The 21,251-nt window shown below is 38.4% G+C and overlaps 1 protein-coding gene across 3 annotated transcripts in view; it reads left to right on the top strand.

Moving 5' to 3' along the window:
- Positions 1–21,251, top strand: part of acap3a (ArfGAP with coiled-coil, ankyrin repeat and PH domains 3a) — a 67,753-nt gene that overhangs the window by 43,042 nt on the left and 3,460 nt on the right. The window contains exons 5-24 of one of the 3 annotated variants that reach the window (XM_026153312.1): positions 737–795; positions 1,050–1,233; positions 2,308–2,352; positions 2,442–2,537; positions 2,816–2,890; positions 5,529–5,540; positions 9,819–9,931; positions 11,199–11,250; positions 11,547–11,647; positions 12,346–12,457; positions 12,823–13,031; positions 14,166–14,235; positions 15,985–16,079; positions 16,174–16,391; positions 16,497–16,583; positions 16,747–16,848; positions 16,927–17,153; positions 17,270–17,379; positions 17,846–17,956; positions 18,046–18,107. In XM_026153312.1, coding sequence (XP_026009097.1) covers positions 737–795; positions 1,050–1,233; positions 2,308–2,352; positions 2,442–2,537; positions 2,816–2,890; positions 5,529–5,540; positions 9,819–9,931; positions 11,199–11,250; positions 11,547–11,647; positions 12,346–12,457; positions 12,823–13,031; positions 14,166–14,235; positions 15,985–16,079; positions 16,174–16,391; positions 16,497–16,583; positions 16,747–16,848; positions 16,927–17,153; positions 17,270–17,379; positions 17,846–17,956; positions 18,046–18,107 — 2,140 coding nt within the window. Of the gene's footprint in view, positions 1–736; positions 796–1,049; positions 1,234–2,307; positions 2,353–2,441; positions 2,538–2,815; positions 2,891–5,528; positions 5,541–9,818; positions 9,932–11,198; positions 11,251–11,546; positions 11,648–12,345; positions 12,458–12,822; positions 13,032–14,165; positions 14,236–15,984; positions 16,080–16,173; positions 16,392–16,493; positions 16,584–16,746; positions 16,849–16,926; positions 17,154–17,269; positions 17,380–17,845; positions 17,957–18,045; positions 18,108–21,251 lie in introns of all 3 variants that reach the window. The other 2 variants (XM_026153313.1, XM_026153311.1) reach the window with 2 other exon arrangements.

The following is a 21,251-nucleotide window of genomic DNA, read 5'->3' as shown; positions in this document are numbered from 1 at the left end:
CTAAGCCAGCCCGATGAAAGAAATGTTAGAGTAGGAAATAAAAAGCAATAATGATAAAATGTAAATCACTAAAAGTACTTCTCTTGTTTAATTGAATAGTCTGTTTTAAGAGTTTATCTATTATATACATTGCTCTCATAAACTTATCCTTATTTGATTTGTTTTATAAATTTTGGCAGTTTTTTTCTGATATATTAAATTTCTTTGACTGTAATTCGCCAAAGAATTTCCTGTAAAATTGAAATACAGTTTTCTTGTAAATTTGCAAATATTTCATTAGTAAATTTTGACCTTTTTTTTTTCTCTAAAAATTTTTTTTTCTTGTAAATTTCCTCCTGTTTTCTTCTCGCAAATTAGCCAGGATTTTTTTCTGTAATATTTCCAGAGTTGTTCCCTTGTATAATTGTCAATATTTTTGCTTTTTATTAGTTTATATATATGTATATTAATTACATTGGGGTAGTATGGCTGGTCATGGGTGATATCATTGTTGTAAAATTGAATATGAGATAACTGCGAAAAAGCCAGAATGTATACCCTCCCTTTGGCAGGCTGGTTCTGGTCCTCTTGTCTAAAGTGTCTGGTTAAATTTACTGGTCACAGCTTCCATGACCAAAATGAAATCCCGTGATAATAACTTTATGGTGACATAAGCCAAAGAATAAATAATAATGAACTAGCAATGTCTAAAAGTATTATAAATTTCATCTAATGTCTTATTTGTGACCTGTTTCAGATCCTGTTTGATCAAGCCCAGCGGTCTGTAAAGCAACAGCTGCACAATTTTGTGAAAGAGTAAGTAAACCTACAATTTGCTGAAGTATCCCTGTAGATATTTAGATGTATAAAATATTCAATACAGGTGGGAAAAGGATTACTCCACAACCTTTAAAAGGCCTACATGTCCTTGTTACCCCCAAAAACCTTTCTTAAGTGTTTAAATATAGAACAGGCTACAACATTTTGCAGCCCAGACACGTTTTTTCAGACGTAACGTTAACCTGCAACGCTAATGTCTCACTTGTATTTTGTTCTATTTTGTTTGTCAGGGATGTTCGAAAATTCAAGGAGACAAAAAAGCACTTTGACAGGGTGCGTGAGGACATGGAAATAGCACAGGTGAAGAACGCTCAGGCACCCAGGAACAAGCCTCACGAGGTCGAAGAAGCCACTAGCGCGCTGAGCATCACCCGCAAGTGCTACCGACACCTCGCTCTGGACTACGTGCTACAGGTCAGAAAAACACTGTAAAAAGAAAAAAGACAACATATAAGATGTACTAAATACTCTCACTGGACTAAGATCTAAGAATGTACCGAGTAACAAATCATGAAAACTACACCCAGGCACTGATTTTGAGCATCATTTTCAGTTTCAGTTACCCAAAAAGAGTAAAGTTTTAAGAAGCAGTGTAATCCCTTCAGACTCATTTGCACCCCCACGAGACAGCCTCTTGTTGCCATTACAATTAGAAAGTGACCATGATGTAGCCTGTCAGCCTGCAGCGTCGTCTGCCAGAGCCCTTCTGCTTGAGTGGCGCATGCTTTGCTCTGGTCGCATTTAGCATGGGCTTATTTTGCCCACACGTTTACCAGGACTGCCCGCGGGAACAAAAGGAGACTGATTCAGAGCGATCGCCGTGATGGCCGTGCCCTCTTTCCTTTCTTCAGTTTGTCTGCCGGCAGCTTTCTCTCACAGCTCTTAGACATCTTAATCTATTGAGTTTTAACTTTAAGTGTCTTGAGGTGGAAAAGGTTAAAGCTGCAGGGCGATGTGCTCTATATGGACGTAACCTCTTAAACGTAGCACAAAATATCACTTAGGTTTGCATCAGTTGGAACACAGAATGCAAAGCCTTTGCATTCTGTGTTCCAACTGATGCATAAGGGCTGTTTGTTACAGCAGTGAGAAGGAAACAAACCCATCATAGGGCCAGCTGATGTTTATTTTTGTTGGTCATGTTATAGATAGATAATAATGTCCACCAGAGGGCGTTAACTTAATAGTTTGTGTCAAATAATATTTAGTGTTAAGGGCTTCAACTAAAAGATAATGTTAACCCTGAGTGACTTAAAGGAGAGTGGTGTTATTTTTGACCATATTATACTTATACTAATACTAATAATGTTTTAATGCAGTCTATCTTCTGGGTTTTATTAATTTATATAAATTAGAATTTACATATGAAATCAGACATATTTGCAAATTCATGGTAAGAAATATTTTTATAATTCAAAATGTCAGTGGGTGGGGTGAATGACCACTCCCTTGTTAATTATAAACACTTCATTTTTGTTTTTTCTGCAGATCAATGTACTTCAGGCGAAGAAGAAATTTGAGATCCTAGATGCTGTAAGCCGATATTTTATTCTTTTAATATAGTCAAAAAAAGCATGAAGGATCTGTGCACTTCTTAAAGTTAATTTTCATTTCCTACACAGATGCTGTCATTTATGAATGCCCAGTACTCGCTGTTCCAGCAGGGCTACAACCTGCTGGATGAGATCGACCCCTACATGAAGAAGTTGGCTGCAGAGGTGAGAGGTGTGATTGTTCTCACCACCACTCATTTCCTCAGGCACCCTGGTTTGATTGGTCCTCATTTTAACTATTGATACCAGCCTGTTACATAATTTCAATTTCCACTTAGTGACTCTCTCGGTTACCCGAAAAGGCTCAGTTATAGTCAGCTAATCTGAATCATCCCAGCTCTGACTGTATTTACAGGATTTACAGTATATTTTAGTTATTTAACAGCAGAATGAATACTGAAACAACTGATTTTTTTCTTCTTTTGTGTGAATTGACTTTTAAGTTGGATCAGCTGGTGATTGATTCAGCCATGGAGAAGAGGGAAATGGAGCACAAACATGCAACGATTCAGCAGAGGGTGAGTTCCTCTTTTTTTTCCCTCGATTGATTAAATAGAACGTGTACATAGTTAATAAACTAAGTTTGATTTTAAAAGAAAGTATGTCACAGGTCAAAGGTCTTGGATTGGAGTTTTCATTTAAAATTGTTTCTTCTGCTTTGTAATGTTACCATCTGTGCTCATCACTGAGCCAACATAACAACACCATTTCTCTGGGGACTTTGTATCGTGTAATATCTCTCTTCAAAAAAAAAATGTTATGCTAGTTTATTTCTTCCCAGTTTATTACAGAAATTTGCACGTTTTTTCCCCCCTGGTAATTTTGTCTGTTTTCACACATAAATTAACCCTTTTTTTGTTATATAATTTCCTATTTCTTTCTTTTATATTTGCAAAATAGCCTTTTCTCACAAATTTGTTAGGTTTTTTTTCATATACATTGGCCATTTTTTTCATCCTGTCTCTGTAAATTAACCTTTGTCCTAGCAATTGTATCACTCGTTCTTTTGTAAATTTACAGCTTTTCCTTATTAATTTTTCCCAGAGATTAGATTTTTTTTACCCCTTTTCCCTGTTTTCCTTTTTGTCATGCCATATATGAAAAAACTATAACAAAATCTCAAATTTGCAGAATAATATAAAGATGAATGAAATTCAGATTAAAAAAACCCCCACAAAAACATATAACAGAAAGAGTAAAATAAAATAGTTTGAAGGAGATAAATAAGAAAATATGTAATGGAATATTGTGAAATAAAATTAAATGCAATAAAAGTAAAATATGAACTAATTTAAATAGATAAAAGCTGATTATGATACAATAAATTGAAATAAAATATTTCAAATTCACTCAGGGAAAAATATACACAATTAAATTGACTTTCCAGTCACATTGATACTATATCACACCTCTGAGATCCAGTCTGCCACTTGGACCAGTTGATCTGTTGTGGCTGGAAAAGGATTAGACTTGTGCAGCTGAGAAATGTTTGATTAATCCCCCTAACAAACTCCAGGCATTGATTAAAGCATTAAAGCAGGTAGATTTAAGTGTTTTAACAGATATTAATCCTGCTGTTGTCTGCTGTGAATGGTAACTGTCAGCACTTTTATAAGCTGATTTATAAGCAGTCATGTAAAGTGCTGACTGTATGGGTTGTATTTTGGTGCCATAAAAAGACTCTAAAAAAAACTTGACTCTACCAACACTGTATCCTCTGGGTGTCTTCTGGCTGTAAATGGGTGAGATCTGTCACACAGAGGGTGCTGAGCCACATTGCCTGTGATTGTTTTGATCACAGGCAGATTGCCACGGTGGTCTGTAGTTCGTATAGAAGATGTGGACTTGTCTGCAAACACTTGCAGCTGAGCAGTCATGAAAAAGTGCAATAGAAACCAGAAGTAAAGAATAATAAACTAGCTAGCTATAGTGAACAAAAACTGCTATTAGTACTAGTGATAATAAGCTAACATTAGCATGCTAACAGGTGATAGTTTGAACTAACTTAGGTTTATTCCTTAACACAGGTTAAATAAAAATGTTTTTCAGGTTAAACATTATATCTCATCAAGTCTTTATTTTTAATTGGTTGCATAGCAACAAGTATATTGTAGAGTCAAAACACTGTCACCTTTAAGTAGAGCTGTCAATTCTTTGTGTTGTTTACCATTATTAGCTAACAACTATTTTAGCTACGATCCCACAATGTCATGTACAGAAACTCTACGGTTTCATAACAAAATACCAATCCTATTAAGTAGTATCTACTAAATACTACTTAATTGTTATTTTTTTATTCAGTGAGCTCTCATATTTAACATATTTTAATTGAGGTTCTTCTTTACTGTATTTTTTTTTTTACCTTGTTGAACTATTTGCCTTGTTTCCTTTATTTTATTAAGCTATTGTATTTTCTTTGATTTACTATTTATTTTTGCTTCACAAATGTTTAATTTTGTTTTTACATTTTTCTATAAACTTTTAATGTAACTAAAATTGAGCTTTTTCCCCTTTTAAAATCCTCAATTGTCTCAAAAATTTGCAATTTTTTCTGTTGATTGTGTCTGCTGTGACACTCAATTTTCCAACTTTTGGAGTAAATAGAGTATAACTTACCTTGTTTATTTTTTTAAATTGTCAGTATTATTGGCTTTCTAATAATTTTCCCAAAAACAAAATCGACAAGGTTAGGCATGGCAGGCATGTTTAATAATTTACAAAGACTTATTTTCAGCATGGGTCTGGATCGTCTGGACCCCAGGATCAGTGACCATCTGTCAGTCAGCTCTGGTCAGCCTCCAGGCATTGTGGTCTGGGCTGAGGATAGACCCACAGGGAAGGGATGGGTAGCATGTGGGGCCAGTTATTGATCTGTTAGACACTAAGCTTCATCAAACATTGATCACCAAGGGGCCTGTAGTGGTAAATAAACTAGCTGAAACCGCACTGAATGAAAACATTTTGTTATTTCAATAGGTGTGTTTTGTTTCTCATTCCTAAAGTGATGGAAATCCAGTAATGAGGATAATCAGAGGCGCGCTGAAACTGAAAGATTAGCCTATTATCCTCATTTTAACCAGTCTGCTGTTGGTGGTGCTAATGCTCTCCTCTCTTTTCTTCTTCTTGTATGTTTCAAATGCCACCATCTCCTCCCAGACCCTCATGCAGGTGAGTATGCCTTCATCTGTCTTCCCATGTGAATTCTGTTTTTCTACTTCAAGCACCTCTTTATTTTAGTGTCAGAGGAGGCGGTTGCAGCTTAGCCCACAGTGTTAGCAGGGAACATTGGCAAACTCCTTTGAAGTTTTCTGCAGCTGTAGTTGGACTCCTGAAGCCTTGAGGGCAAGCTGAAGTGCATCCTGAATCATTTATACGAAACAATTAGAAACACTGAAGTTAGCTTGAAAGGCCTATGTAGAACCTGTCTCTTACATGGGCCTCTGCAGAGAGATCATGGTGGTGTACTAAAATAGACACCGGTCTAACATTTTACCACAGAATGTGCTTTTAAAGTATAATATAAATCAGTCAGCTTCTCTATTTTTTTTTACTGATTCCCTGGGTTATTTCATTTATATACATTATAATAATTAATGTCTAGTTTCCCTGAAGCTCATTTGATGATTTGATTTGAGGGTAGGATGTTCAGCCTCTTTTACTGTCAGCTGCTTTTAGATCAGTATTGGCCTACTTTGTCATTTGGTCTCTTTTCTTCTTCATCACACTGAGCATGTGCAATAAGGTTTGTGTAAACTTACACAGGGCAAAGGGGCAACTGGGGGGTAGAAAGGGAGTTAAAAGTACTCCAACTGAGAACTGTCACTATTGCTGTGTGGGTACACATTGCACAGTGCAGATAGCTAAATGCCAGAGCCATTCATTTTTAACCACAGGTTTAATGGAGAAGTCCTGTCCAAGCTCTGCCTACTATCCTAGATTTAGGTAACCAGCGGAGTTCTGCCTGCTGCCCCTTATGCATCACCAAGTTTATTTTAATTATGAGGTGTTCCACATGGTTGTTTGTGATTTAGTAATGATGAAATATTTTCCTCTGTAAGTTGGTTACGTCACTCCAGTTAAATGATATTTTCCTTGAGAGCTTGTTAAATAAAAAAACAGAATTGTTTCTTAACTTATTGGCTTATTAAAATTCCAAGCAAAAAATGCAATAATGGCTATTCTTTTTTGTCCCGTTTAACATTTTCTGAAGTAATAGGTGCCCCAGATCTGCTCTGTGTAAATACTTTTCTCCTTTCTCAGATTAGATGATGTCCAAACACTCAGACCTCATTAGACAAATTTCCAGGTATTTGGGGAGAAGCTTTATTTCCACAGGAAAGTTTTCTTATAGCCCAGTCAGGGATTTAGGTAGCTGCTAATCCATCAACATCTGCTATTGAGGATGTTGTTAAAGCTCATTGTTCAATTAAAGCATTAACCTTAATGTGTGACCAGTGCCGTTCTTTGTTGTTGTCTTGTTGTGGTTGTTTCCTTCATGTTGGCATAACAGATCAGTTCCAGGAGACTGTTTAGTATCAGTTTAGTATTTTAAAGGATGTTCAGGAAACTTGTAGAAAAAACCAAGCAGGTTGGTTGAGGATTAGTGGGAAGTGGCTAAGCAGATGTCTTACAGGTATGACAGCAGTCAGACTGTAGTATTAATGAGAACAGAAGGATGCTGCAGATGAGTGATGACTGTGTAATCACTACAGCCAACTGGGCTCACCATTTGGTGTATTAGGTTTGCACACCAACCTGCGTACAGGAGCAGCAGGTGGATGAAGTATCAGGACACTGTGTTTTCATCATCCAGTGTTCCCATCTGTTTTTTCTTTTTCCTGCCTGCTGTTCCACATCAGTTTACATATTTGCTCGTAATACTTTGAGGCCGGCTGCTTGTTTAATAATTCACTGATGGTTTTTTTTTTTGGTCTGTGTGACGTTGCTTCATTAAAAATAGATGATCTTTGTTGTGGATTTGAAAGCTTGCAGAGTGCAGAGCTTGTTCAGTGTTTCCTCCAGCGTGCGGCGATGTGCAGGTAAGCTGTGTCGACTTGATTTCTCGCCGGCTTATCAGTTACATTTCAGGAATTTAAGTGGGCAGAGCTGCTGTCAGTGTGGCCGGTAAATCAAGCCTTCAGTTGTAGGATTTGTTTGGGGTCTTGGCTGGCTGCCTGTTGGATTCTCAGTGGGTCCTCTTCAGTAAGGGAGGTGTGTTTAGGGAGTTGAAACTTGCTTTTTTGGAGGGTCAAGAGCAGCTACAGGACAGCATAGCAAAGTCCGCAATTCCTCCACACCTCCCTGCCAGGGATACATTGGCAGCTGTATGGTAATTAGCCATAATCTGGAGGCTCACAGGGTGGCAGGCAGGTGGCTGTAGTGGAAGGCACACATGTCAGTGTTGGAATTACTCATCGGACTGCAGCAGCACAAAGCGTGAGAGCTGCAGCACGGAGACAGACATGCTTTTACTCTGAGGAATCCACTTTTCAGGAGCCGTTTTACAAGTTTTTTTTGTGCATTTTAATGTTATCGGAGCATTTGAAGCGTTTGAGAATGAAGATCTTTTGCCGGTTCGACCGTAGTTTGGTGGGTGGTTTTGCACACTATTCATCTTTATTCTTGTTTTCTATTACTTTAAAGGAAGCAGTGCTGGTAAATGCTTTGTGCTATAACATCCTGTCGCTTTCTCCCTTTATCTCTAGCTTACTTATTCTCTAACATAGCTGTCTCTTGGCAGAGTCTCCGATTAAACTCTCAGTCATAATGCTCAGTAACACATGCGTACATGCGTATTAATGTTAAGAGCAATGGACACAGGAAAATGCAGTCATGCAGAAAAAGCTCAAATTCATGCAAACTTTGAACTGTGGATTTGCGTGGGAATTTTGCATCATCCATTTGTAGCAGGTTTATTTTGTCATCTCATTTTGGTTTCTGGCATGTGTTGTTGATTGGAAGCCTAATCAAAGGTATGTTTGCTATGTTTCATTGCTGTTTTTGTTTAATAAAGTTACTGTAAGTCTACCTGACTATATTTCATTAAACTTGGAGAAGTGGTGGAGGATGTGGAAAGAAATAACATGATGAGTTTTTCATATTAAAGAGTTGCTGATGTGATAGTTTCCTCAGGTGCTAGCCGAGATTTGTGTTGACTGGTTGCAGCAGACTGTGACTCCGTGATATCAGTGCCTGTAGTGTTCTCTGTCTGTGCATGGGCTGGGCTAAAAGGGGGGTTCTGGGGTGTCACTGTCCACTCTGAATTGTCATGTAATTGTAACTATCGTTGAAAATTACATCGAAAGAAAGGATGTCTAACTTCCCTTTTTCTTGTGGAAAACTGTTATCCTGTAAATATAATATAACTAAGTATGTTAGATAATACTAAAAGTAGTAAAAGTTTTTACTTTAATTGCAAATGGAAAGCAACAGATTTGAGTTTGAAAGATTTTGAAGGACTCCTTCTTATGTACAGTCCTTTTTGAAAGTTTTGGGAGTTGGACAGATTTTATGTCTACTGTTTGTTGAAGCTTAGGCAGGAGGTGCGTACAAAATGATTATAAATGACTCATTTTTAAGTTTTCAAGTGCGTTTGTTTGTTTTTTGTTTCCTATGAGCCTCCATGAGTTGTTGGTTACTCCGCTCAAAGTCCCTGTCTCTGCTCTGGAATTCATTCATGTGTATATATTCAAAACGGGGACGTGTGTAATGCAGCAAGTTGTTCTATTATTTAAACAAGCAGCAAGAAGCTAATGGTGTGTATATCCCCCATTGTTATGAAACAGCAGAGTAGTTTGAAGGGTCGCGTCAGCAGAAACGCTCATGTGTTCTCTACATTTGAACAAGAAACAGCCTAAAACCCGCTCTGCTGGGACGCTTAGGTCTGCTATTTTCTCCGGGCTGCATGCATGCAAAGCTGAAATTTAATACTGGATAAGTTAATATTCTGTCCTGCTGCATATGAAATTACTTTTAAGAATGTAGGTTACCAAAACACTGAAGTTTAAATGATTTCTTCCTGCAACCCTTCAGGGCCTCGACTTGGCCTTCACCCCTGCATACCTGCTTGCTTTTGTTTTCCATTGGCCAGCAGTAAAGGCAGTCATGAAAGAGGCTGAAGGCGAATTTCACATGAATCACTGTGTTTATGTAATAATCTGCATCACAGTCACATCTGTTCCCAATGTGCCACAGAGTTAGTAGGCATGCAGCTTCACATGTGACCATTTCTACATCACACGAGTTATGATGATTCAGATGGTTTATATACAGTATGTATGCTGGTATTTGAGGAATACCTCAGATGCAGCCTCTTCACTACAGAAAAATCTTTGGTTTTCCTCATTTGGCCATTAACAGGTTAAAACGACACCCTGCCAGCAGTAAATAGGCCTTTGGCTTCCATCTGTGACAGACAGGATTTATTTTGCCCTTCCTCTCCTTCAGGACTTTTCCTATGACGAATCGAAGGTGGAGTTTAACGTGGATGCTCCTAATGGTGTGGTGATGGAGGGCTACCTGTTCAAGAGGGCCAGCAATGCGTTTAAGACCTGGAACAGGTAACTACAAAAATCCACACAAACATTTATGCTACGTAAGCCTCATCTCCTTTTCAAAGAGATCTGACAAAGCAGTTTTACTTTCATTATACAATATGTCACGCAATAAAGAAAAGTTTGGTTACCAGGGTAACCCCGGTACTCTGAAAACCGAGTGAAGTTTTAAAGGGAATATTTTAAGTCACAAAAATGACAAACTTATCGAAAGTACTAGTAATAATTTGGTGAAATGACGAGTAAAGAAAATAGTTAGGAAAATATCTTAAAAACGAGTAGTTATGGACGAAACAATAAACACAACCAAACAAATGGCATTAATAAGCAGGCTCAGTATATATTGCTCAATAGAATACTTCATAATAGGCAGGAACTACATGAAGGAAAAAGGTTAAGTAGAAATAAAGAAAATTCCTATTTACTAATAGGACTAGAATTTATTAGTAGTTCATTTTAATTACATAATTTAGAAAATATAATGAATTGTCTTTATAAAGTAAAATCTCAGATTCAATTAAAGAGGATAAAATCTTGAATTTCCAGTCAGAAAGAGCCTTGAAGATACATTTTTATTACCTTCCTTTAACATAGATGGGCCATTAAAGAGTTTCTTAATGCAAAACCTGAAGCAGAAGGAACAAAAAAATTATTCTAGACTAGATGCATAGTCATAGTTAATACATTTGTAAATAAATACATGGTAAATGTTTTATGTTATCTTTTATTAATGTAGGGAAATGTGTTCTCTGCATTTAACCGAGTCCTCAGTGGGGACCAGTTCTAGCTCATGCTATGCATAATGCATTAATCACGCAAACTGTGACGTCAATACATCACCAGGACCTGCTGGAGGCTTGCTTGACTCTTTCTCCTAAGCAAAGGATAGATTAGGAGAGACAGAAGCTGTTAAAGGTGAATTCATGGTGTTATTAAGATTTTATTAATATAGAGGGATGAATATGTTAGAGCAGCCAACCAAACTTTGATGGAGCCAGCCGAAGCTCAAAGGTTTGTTCTCTGGGATCAGAGCTTTTAACCATATGTCAAGGTCCTGTATCTCTTAAGGCTTAGAGAATCTCTTTATAAAACAGGAGATTTGTTTGGCTCCGTGATTTTAGTCAGTTATTCCAAACATAATCCAAAAAACAGAGGAGGTGACCTACTTTAGAAACTTTATAATACTACTAATAAAGAGTAAAATACCTTAAAAAGGTTGTGATGATGTGATGCATCCCATTTCAAATGTTTTTATTTCTCTCCCTCTGTCTAGACGGTGGTTCTCCATACAAAACAGTCAGCTGGTCTATCAGAAGAAACTCAAGGTAAGTCCACTTTAGTCCATGTCAGCTTTCTTTAGGGATGATGTGGCTTGTGAGAATTTAGTAGTGCTGTTTATGGTGATCTACATTGAATTATGCATGTTAAGCAGGTCAGAGATTAATAAACATAAAATAAAAACTGCTCTGTCTGTTTTAGCCTGAATGCTTAACCTCTTGGGTCTCAGTGTACCCTCAGGGGGAGCCAACAGCTGGTCAGGAAAAATGTATATTCTAGAAGGAAAATGGCTGTTTTCTGTGTTGATGATATCAGGAATGAGAAGATGTTTTTGTGTTTGCAGGATTCTCTGACGGTGGTAGTGGAGGACCTCCGGCTATGCTCTGTTAAACCATGCGAGGACATCGAGAGGAGGTTCTGCTTTGAAGTCGTCTCCCCCTCCAAGTAAATAAGCACGATGCCATGATAATGATAAACTGGTGACCATACTGGGATCAATGGCTCAGATCACTGTGGTCTGACTATGGTGATCCTGTAACTTTTCCTCTAGAGACGCCACCAAGTCAAAGTGTGTCTGTGTCATGTTTATTTGTCTAGTAATAATCATAGACTGTAGCAAAGTGACCCATTGATTTCTGCGTTTTGCATTTTCAAGCCACAACATAGTAATTTAGCTGCCACCATGTTGTTTTTTTAGAGCCAGAAGTCATCATATTGGGATTAGAATTTTCCCATCAGAAGTTGTTCCTTGGTAATAATCTTAGCCAAAATTAGCACGCATCTATGTGAGACTTTTATAGCTGAAAGAGAAAATGATTGCACAACAATCAATCCTATCCATCCAGTTTAGGGTCATCAAGGGTCTAGATCCTACCTCAGTCATAAATACAGGAATTCAGGCCATATCTCAAATTTTAAAGTTACTTATCACAAAGTTTCAATTTACTAAGTATCTCTAAATTTAAACTCACATAAAAAAATAAATTAAATATTGACTGCTTTGTTCAAATCACTGCTGTGCAGGTACAGCATCAGGAGGTGGCTTGCTTTACTTTATTCTTTCTTAATCTGTGCTTTAGGTAATCATAAATATTACAACAATCCTTTTTCTGATTCATGAATATAATGTGGGCGTCTTTCAGGAGCTGTATGCTTCAGGCTGAGTCTGAGAAGTTAAGACATTCGTGGATTCAGGCTGTTCAAGCTAGCATCGCTTCAGCCTACAGAGAGAGCCCAGACACGTACTACATAGAGGTGAGTCAAAATTAATGGGAAAAAATGCTTGTTTATGGGATGTTTTTCCATGTTTTAATTCAAATATGGTACTTTTTATTCCACTATAATCTATTTATCTAACACCCACAGTTGCTCTATGATCAGTTAATAAATTATGCTGCAATGCCCTAGACTAAAATACCTGTTATAAAAAAATAGTCCAGTCGTAGCAGATGTTCCTATTAGGATATTTAAACTTAACGTTTTATCTCATTTGTTTAATCTGTAAAGTTTAATTCACATCGACACAACTCCACATACTTCCTCTCAATTTATAACAAATAATACTTTGTTTCACTAAAATTGAATGAAATTCCGTCCTAACTGATAGCATTTGTTTGTAGCATCTGGACAGAACAGCCTCTCCATCCACAAGCAGCATCGATTCAGCCAGTGAGCCACGGGAGCGCAGCGCCCGGGGCGAGACCATCCTGCAGCGGATCCAGTGTCTGCCGGGGAACGAGCAGTGCTGCGACTGCGGTCAGGCCGACCCTCGCTGGGCCTCAATCAACCTCGGCATCCTGCTGTGCATCGAGTGCTCCGGCATCCACAGGTAGAAAAAACGCCTGCATTATTCTCAGAAAAGTTTGGACAGGGCCATGTTTACTATACTATACCATCTCCTCTTCTTTTAACTACAGTCTATAAACACGTGGGAACTGAGTCCTCTGGAAGAGGAACCTTGACTCATTCTTGTCTGATAGTATTCCAGCAGCTCCACAGTCCTGGGTTGTTTTTGTCATATTTTCCGTAGGTTGTCACTTTTAGCTTAGCATTGGAGTCTGCCAGTGTCACGTTAAAGGGAAGGTCATCATAGTCATATTGACTTCCCAACAGAAGAAGAGTGTGAAAACAGCCTCTCAATGTCAAACTGCACAATTAAGCACGATAAGCATCTTTAGGGTGGACTTAAAGAATCTGAGCGCTTCCTCTAAACCTGCCTCGTGCTGTGTGGCGGCTGCTGGCTCTGAGGACAGGAAGAGGTGCCAGCAGCCTGCTAAAGTTGGGAGAGCACGTTCTGCCACACACGCTGCTGACAGATTAAAGTGCAGGACACTGCTTATTGGATCAGTCGTGCCTTGAGTGAGAGTTTTCACAGAGTGATAAGTCATTGAATAGCTGAATTCAGTGCTGGATATGATGTAATGCTGCTGAATGGAGGCACCATGTTTGCAGAAAGACACTTCCTTTGCACTTTTGTTTCATTCCATCACACTGTGGCGTCATTGAGGGTCGTTTTCAGGCGTCTGATCCCTTAGGAGTTTTGTTTATTTTGCAGCCACAATTTTCACTGCTTATGTAATCTCAAATCCCGTCCCTGAATGCGTGTGTGCCCACCTGTTGAATATTCATGCTCCTCCTTTGGACTGTTCTTCTCACAGAGAGATCAGACGTGGCCTCTTGTAGCTCAGTGCAGTTTTTTTCTAACGTGCAACAGTTGCCTAGATACCAGACAGTGATTTGCATGACATTAGGAGCCCGGGATTCAAATCAGGTCACCACACAACGCCATGGTGCATCTTTTCATATTAGAAGAATATAAACTGCTTTTTGTTTTGTCGAGCTGGACGCCATCTGCTGCTTTACAGTCCTAACAAAGTGAAATTCTTCCCCTTTAAGCACTAAACAGTTTGACTACAGAACATCAACAGCACATCTCTGGACTCTGAATATGTTTCTCTTGCAGGAGTCTTGGAGTTCACTGCTCAAAGGTGCGCTCACTCACGCTGGACTCGTGGGAACCAGAATTATTAAAGGTACAATTAGTCTCAGCTAAACAGCCATGGGGCAGTTTTTAACACATTACTAGAATAACCTGAAGATGAAAAATGGATATCACTGTCTTATAGCACTTGTTAAAACCTACTGTGACAAAAGGCTTCACAGTTTGGATGAAATCCCACATTAAAACACGAGTGTACCTGTTCAAACAGACAAACAGACCGTCGTGCATGCACACCTCCATAAACATTAAAAATATAAGATATGATAGTAAGTCAGACTAAAGAGGAACCTATTTGTTTGGCTTTTTCCAAAGCAGTATCCTTGTAACCAGCTAAAATGAACACCTTATTTGGAAAAAATGATTTAAAAACACTGAATTAACTGAAATAAAAACAATAATAAGACTTTTATAAAAGTAAAGGATAGTTTGCACTGATAAAATGATCTAAAACAGAGAAAAATACAGGAATTGTTTTGATCTTCAAAACCATTTATGAACATGTTTCTTGAGAATGTGATATCTACATGACCATTACTTAAGTATTTATATCGTAACATAATACGTTGTTATAAAATAACCCACTTTATATTGTATATAATGTATCAATGTAAAAAAAAAAAAAAGGCTTCTATGTCACTAACACTAAAACAAATAAAAACTATTATAACTAAATAATATGAAACAAACTGGAAACTCCAGTTTGGTTCATAATATTTAGGCAAAAGTTGAAATTCATTAAGAAATTACAGAAAAATTGAAAATTATATTAACTGTGGTTGTTCGATAGAACGATATGTATCGGATGACGATATAAAAACGTCTATCGTTTCATTTTACGCTATCGTTTGTTTCAAAATAAACTGTTTACGGCAATATTTTTTCATTGTTTTGATGGTCACTGTAGTGACTATATTAATTTCTTAAAGTTCTCTCTTTCTCTTAGATTTAATATAACCACACTACAGACGGATTAGCGCCTGTTTTTATGCATTGTCGTTAGCAACAACGACGGTAACAGCATCGCGTGTCCGCTTGTTTATGTACCACATAAACCTTTCACAATAAAGCTCAAGATACTGTTGAGACTTTTCAAAATAAACTGAATCACGTGAAAGAGCAGATTATTTATGGATGAGAAGCAAAAAAGAGCCGACAGGTGCTAAAAAATAAACCTTAGACTCAAACGTTAGAACAGGCTTTCCCCGCAGCACGCTGTGTAATAAATACTCACAAAGAAAATGGCGGCCTTTACAACTTATGTCTAAAAATGTATAGTTTCATGCATTGGTTAAAACACTCGACTCCAGCTACATGACGCGCAGCTGGAAACACTTCCCGCAAGTCGAGCTGCCCGAGATTCACAGAATTTACAGAAAATGTTACATTTTTGTGATTTATGTCGTTATCGGGATGATAGAATTCTTATATCGGGATATGAGATTTTGGTCATATCGCATAGCCCTAACTGTGGTCTAAAGGCAACTACTCAAAATACACAAAATGTATATCAAAATGTTTCTCTGAAACAATACGAGCTTTATGTTTGTTTAATTAGTTTAAAAACAGAAATGTTAAACCAACGGTGAGATTGTTTAGCTTAGATAAACTAGCAGTTTCCCTTTTTAGTTTTTATGCTAAGCTAGCAAGCATTTATATTTTACAAAAAGACAAGGGAGTGATCTGGGTTATCTCAGCTACCCTTTAGCAAAAAGCCCAATATAATTCCTAAACTATCAAACTATTACTTTAAGTTCCTAATCATTGTCATATTTCCTTGTAGTTGATGTGTGAACTCGGAAACAGCGTCATCAACCACATCTATGAAGGCTCCTGCCAAGAAAAAGGTCTTAAGAAACCATTACCATCCAGCTCAAGGTGAGAACTGATGAAGCGCAGCTAATCTGATCTATAAACATGTGACCTTTGAGGCACTAACATCAAAAGTCGTATGTCATGTGGTTTTGTTCAGGCAAGAAAAAGAGGCCTGGATTAAGGCAAAATATGTAGAGAAGAAATTCTTGAAGAAGCTGGGCTCCACTGAGATACTCATCAACGGGGAGAGGAAGTCGGAGCGGCGGTGGAGTGTGAAGAAATGCCGAAGACACAACAGCGCTACGACGGTGCCCAAAACACGGCGGAGATACCGACAGGAGCCTGGAAACACCTCCCCCTCCACCTTCTCCTCAGGTACTGTATGTCAGGTGAAATGCAGCTTAGCGATGTAGTTTTCCAGTGTTTTTCATACAAATTAGACACCATATAAAAGCTTTCTTTCTGTTCCTCTCATAGCAGCTGCTAAGTTCAGACGAGAATCTCTGTTCTGTCCCGATGAGCTGGACTCCCTCTTCTCCTACTTTGATACGGGATCTGGGCCTCGAAGTAAGCAACTCCCTACTGTGACACTCACACCTTTGTACCACACATTTTAAAGCATGGGAATACAGAGCTTGGATTGTGTGTTCACTATTGCACCATTAAAATGACACTAATTGCTCTGAAAGAGACAGCTGTGACTAATGTGTCCATGTTGTGGCGCCTCCCGGTCCGGCAGGTCTGAGCAGCGACAGCGGGTTGGGAGGCAGTACAGACGGCAGCACAGACATCCTGGTGTTTGGCTCAGTAGTGGACAGCGTCACAGAGGAGGGTGAGTCCAGGGGATGAACTGTAACGAGCTGCTTTTATGTCTGTATGCTGTTGCTGAGTTATGTTACGCTGTCCTCAGAGTGTGAGGTGTCCGAGGACTCGAGCGGAGAGGCTGAATTGGAGGCCGAGCCAGAGACGTCAGACCTGGAGGACCTAAGGGATCTTCATCCCGGAGCCCTGCTCTATAAAGCCTCGAAAGCTCGTAACCTCCCCGTCATGGCTGCAGCGCTAGCTCATGGAGCTGATGTCAATTTAGTAAACGAGGAAGACGAAGGAAAAACGCCCCTCATACAGGCTGTGATCGGGGTGAGTGAATCGACCGAAGAGGTCTGGAAACTTCTCACATCGGTCTTTCATTAGACAAAAAATCTGATTATGACATAATCCAATGTAAACATCTTTTCACTTCTGCTTTATTTTAGGGTTCATTGATTGCCTGTGAGTTTCTGCTCCAGAACGCTGCTGACGTCAACCAAAGAGACGCGAGAGGGAGGGGGCCCCTGCATCATGCCACGTATCTGGGACACACGGGGTGAGTCATGAGGAGTTTTACTCTCCCTGCTGCATTTCTAACCACTTCACACATGGTTTACAGTTTAGTAAAGCGAGCTTTGTTGGAGTGATGCTAAGCTTGTCCAGGACAATGAGCCTCGTGCAGGAAACCTATTTAAAAGGCATGCATGAGTGATTTAAAAGAATTGACTTTTCCTTTTATGAGAAGTTCAGGCTTGTTGTTCTCCCGGGAAAACCATTGTTTGACTGAAAGTGGCTATAAATCATATTTTCACTCCAATAGTGCCAGGCTTCTCAAAGCACGGCCCTTGGTTAGTTTTTGTGTGGGCCCCGGTTGCAACAAGGAAACAGACTAAACCTTCCTTACTTTTACAGATACATCCAGTGTAAAAGAAACGTGACCTAACTTGTGGTTGAAATATTTTAAAAAATGATTACCATTGAGTTCTGGTTATAATTGATCTTGTTTTCTTTTGTCTTTCCAGGCAGGTGTGTTTATTCCTCAAACGAGGAGCTACACAGAACGATGGTGACGAAGATGGCCAGGATCCGCTGAGTATAGCTGTGCAGCAAGCCAACGCAGATATAGTCACGCTGTATGTTGTTTTACTTACGCACTATAGAGTCCATTAAGTGTTTTTCAAATAACTAAATCCTCTTTTTGATTTCTCATTTTTTCCTTCAGGCTGCGTCTTGCCCGGATGAACGATGAGATGCGGGAGTCAGAAGGACCCTTTGGACAGCCAGGTCAATACCCAATCAGCAGCCCCACTGAGCAGCAGTATAAGAAATGCATTCAGGAGTTTATCTGTCTCAATATAGCAGCTTCATAATAATCAGGTCAGGTTGAACTAATGTAGGGGGTGCCAATAGATGCATGAAGACACATGTTTGGGGATCTTAGGCTTCATGTTCGTCTGAAAGACTTTTTACTACCCAATTTTCTTCTTCTCTACATCTGTCATGTTTCTCTCCGCAAACCTAGCAGCCGGCCGCTCCCTTCTCAGGTTCTAACAGCAACTCAATGTTCCTAATCTACTTTTAACGATGTCAGTTTGGACCAAAAACAGAAATAAATTGGCCAGGTGTGGCAGAGAAATCACTGCCAGGGAAACGTTAGAAATCTATTAGTTATTATGAGGCCAGGAGTGGACCTTAAATAATGTCATCAGCAGAGTATTTGGGACCAATCTAGGACTTTGAGGGTTTCAGAGGATACAGGGAGCTCTGAACCAAAGAACTCAAAAGAGTTAGGTTTCATTTCATCATGTGGTCGGGGTGTATATTTTGTGGGATTCCCTGTTTTAGACACGTCTGGTTCCTGAAGTAAAAGCCTCTTTACTTTTTCTAGTAGACATGGCAAAACTACCCAAGACACATGGAGGTGTTGTATTAGAGATGTGTGCCATGGAAAAATGATGATGTTGATCAAAGTGATGAGGATATCTGTATATTTGTCTGTCACGTGGCTCTTTGGTATATGCTAACTTTACACACTATACTTTCTTTTAAAGATTTCCCAGGAATTTAGAAGTTGTTTAAAACAAAGCACAGCACAGCAAAACGTGTGAAATCTTAAGACTTATCAGTGAGGGTGCCGGTCATGTAAATTTTGTGATCACAGTGTGAATGCTGACCTTTAAACTAACAGACCACTAACTATGCATGTGTCCTCAAAGTGAACTAGGATGTACTACTGTAAGAATAACAACTTACATATGATGTCTCCAGTTGTCAGTGTGTAAATCCCACAAGTTGTACACAGAAACCAAACTTTACCAAATGGAGATCATTAGACTTGTGCTTTATCTTATGGACTTGAACTCCAAACAGCACTTACTGCTATAAATCCCATAATTCCACACATGCAGATTGAAAACATGGTCGCCATCTACTTAAAGCTGAAAATCTGATCTGCTTGTCAAACCCAAGCTTGTTGTATGCACAATCTAATTGTTATAAACGTTTGGTTTCTAATACCATTATGGTATTATTCCCAATTCAAGGTCAAGACAACAAGTCATATATAGAGTTTTATGGTTTGAATAATGACCAACATGTACAACATTAACTGCATGCAAGTTTTACTCAGTATTACTTGAAACTATAGTTTGAGCCTATAAAGTTGTGAGGAACGTACAACAGCAACAGCAATGTCTTCCATAGACTTCCATAACTTTAACCTCCTGGACCTGCAGTCCCCATATGTCCACATATGTGGACATCACATTTTGGGTTGTCTAGACTAAAAACTACTAACTATACTAAATTTTGCTCTACAAGGGCCTGATATGCACTTACAAAGACATTATATTGCCACTGTTCTATCAAAATTTAAAACAAATGTCCTCATATATGGATATCAGACCCTTGTAGAGCAAAATCAGGTAAAAAGATAATTCTTTATTTTTACATTCATCAGGTCGAATCAGCCCAAATAGCAGAGAGAAATTAAAAATGCATGCCATGATGAGTTCAGGTCTTATGACGTTAATATGGTAGCTTCTTATCTTATTAGCAAACCAGAAACTTGCACCTCTACAGTGTGAAATGGTACACAGGATGCTATCCACAGCCTCACATATGCAAATAAGCTGATGGATATAAAAGTTTTAAGGTCAGCCAGCAAGCTGAAGATGGTTCAGGAGCAAAATAGCTGTTAGGGGCAGCAGTTTTATTTAAATGCTGAAAAACTATGTTTTGAAAGTTAGCATAGCGTAAAGAGCCACTGTAATAGGAAATTGGTTGAATTATAAATATACTAAAATGAAAGAAATCTTATAAATATTGAAACCAAAGGAGGAAAAACCCTTCAGGAGTCAGCATGTGTTTGTTTACCAGTAATAATTAAAAAAAAAAAAAAAAAAAAAAAAAAAAACAGCCGCAGGGGGGTTCAGCCAGTTTCTCTTTCCTACTTGTTTTTAACTGAATCAATTTTTCAAAAATTAACCTCCATTATTTAATAAAAGAATAAAATAGTGGAGGAACTCTTTATTTAAATAACTTCATGAGGGGAAACTGTGAAGCTGCAATAACTGTAATGGAGAGAAAATGATGTGAGAATTATTTCTGCGTAGTGATTAAAAGATTGATTAAGTAAAGCTTTTATTTTTCATTAAACGCAAAATGATGCACTTTTAATTTTTTTTAATATATGACAGGACTCTCAGAGCCATAGTGCAATGACTATTTCAGTACAGATAATCAGTATTTTTTTGTATTATGCTTAACAGCAAGGCAGATGGTATTTTTTTAAGCTGGATATAGATTTTTTTTTTTTTTGGGTGGGGGGGGGATTAACACCACAACCACACAGAACGATATTAATGTTCCCAATATGATATAAAAATCACTCGTTGGTGGAGTTATTCTTTAGGAGAAACTACACTGGAAGGTTTTTGATAAGTCACTCTAAACTATCATGTTACTGTATATACAGTATTTGTATGTTAAAATGTTTGTTTATGGTAATCAGATGTGTCACGCCTAGGCTTATATTGTTTGTTAGTTTATATTGCATGGGTGGCTGATGCCCAGGTCCACTGAAGCCCAGTTGCTTATTTTTAAAGTTCTGTACCCAGTATACGTGAATATGTAACATTGAATATTGTTGGAAAATGTTAATATCCATATTATATAATACCAAATCACGACAACAGTGCATGAGGTGACATCCATGGCAGAAATCAGTTAATGCAAACAGACTGAACACCCTCTCCTGCAATCATCTGTTGGCTGGGTGACAAGAACAGTGAACCTGGCAGCTCAACACTTTTCGTTTGATCCGCTTGCTAGCTTGCAGTTAGCGACAGTGTGTTATCCAAAGCCTACATAAAAATACAGACAGACTCCCTTCAGACTGTTGGGGTTTAGCTCAAACCAAAGAAAGCT

Source organism: Astatotilapia calliptera, chromosome 20 (assembly GCF_900246225.1).
Source record: "Astatotilapia calliptera chromosome 20, fAstCal1.2, whole genome shotgun sequence".
Classification (NCBI taxonomy): Eukaryota; Metazoa; Chordata; class Actinopteri; order Cichliformes; family Cichlidae; genus Astatotilapia; species Astatotilapia calliptera.
Note: the sequence above shows the minus strand (reverse complement) of the source record. Positions and strands in the feature narration are given on the sequence as shown.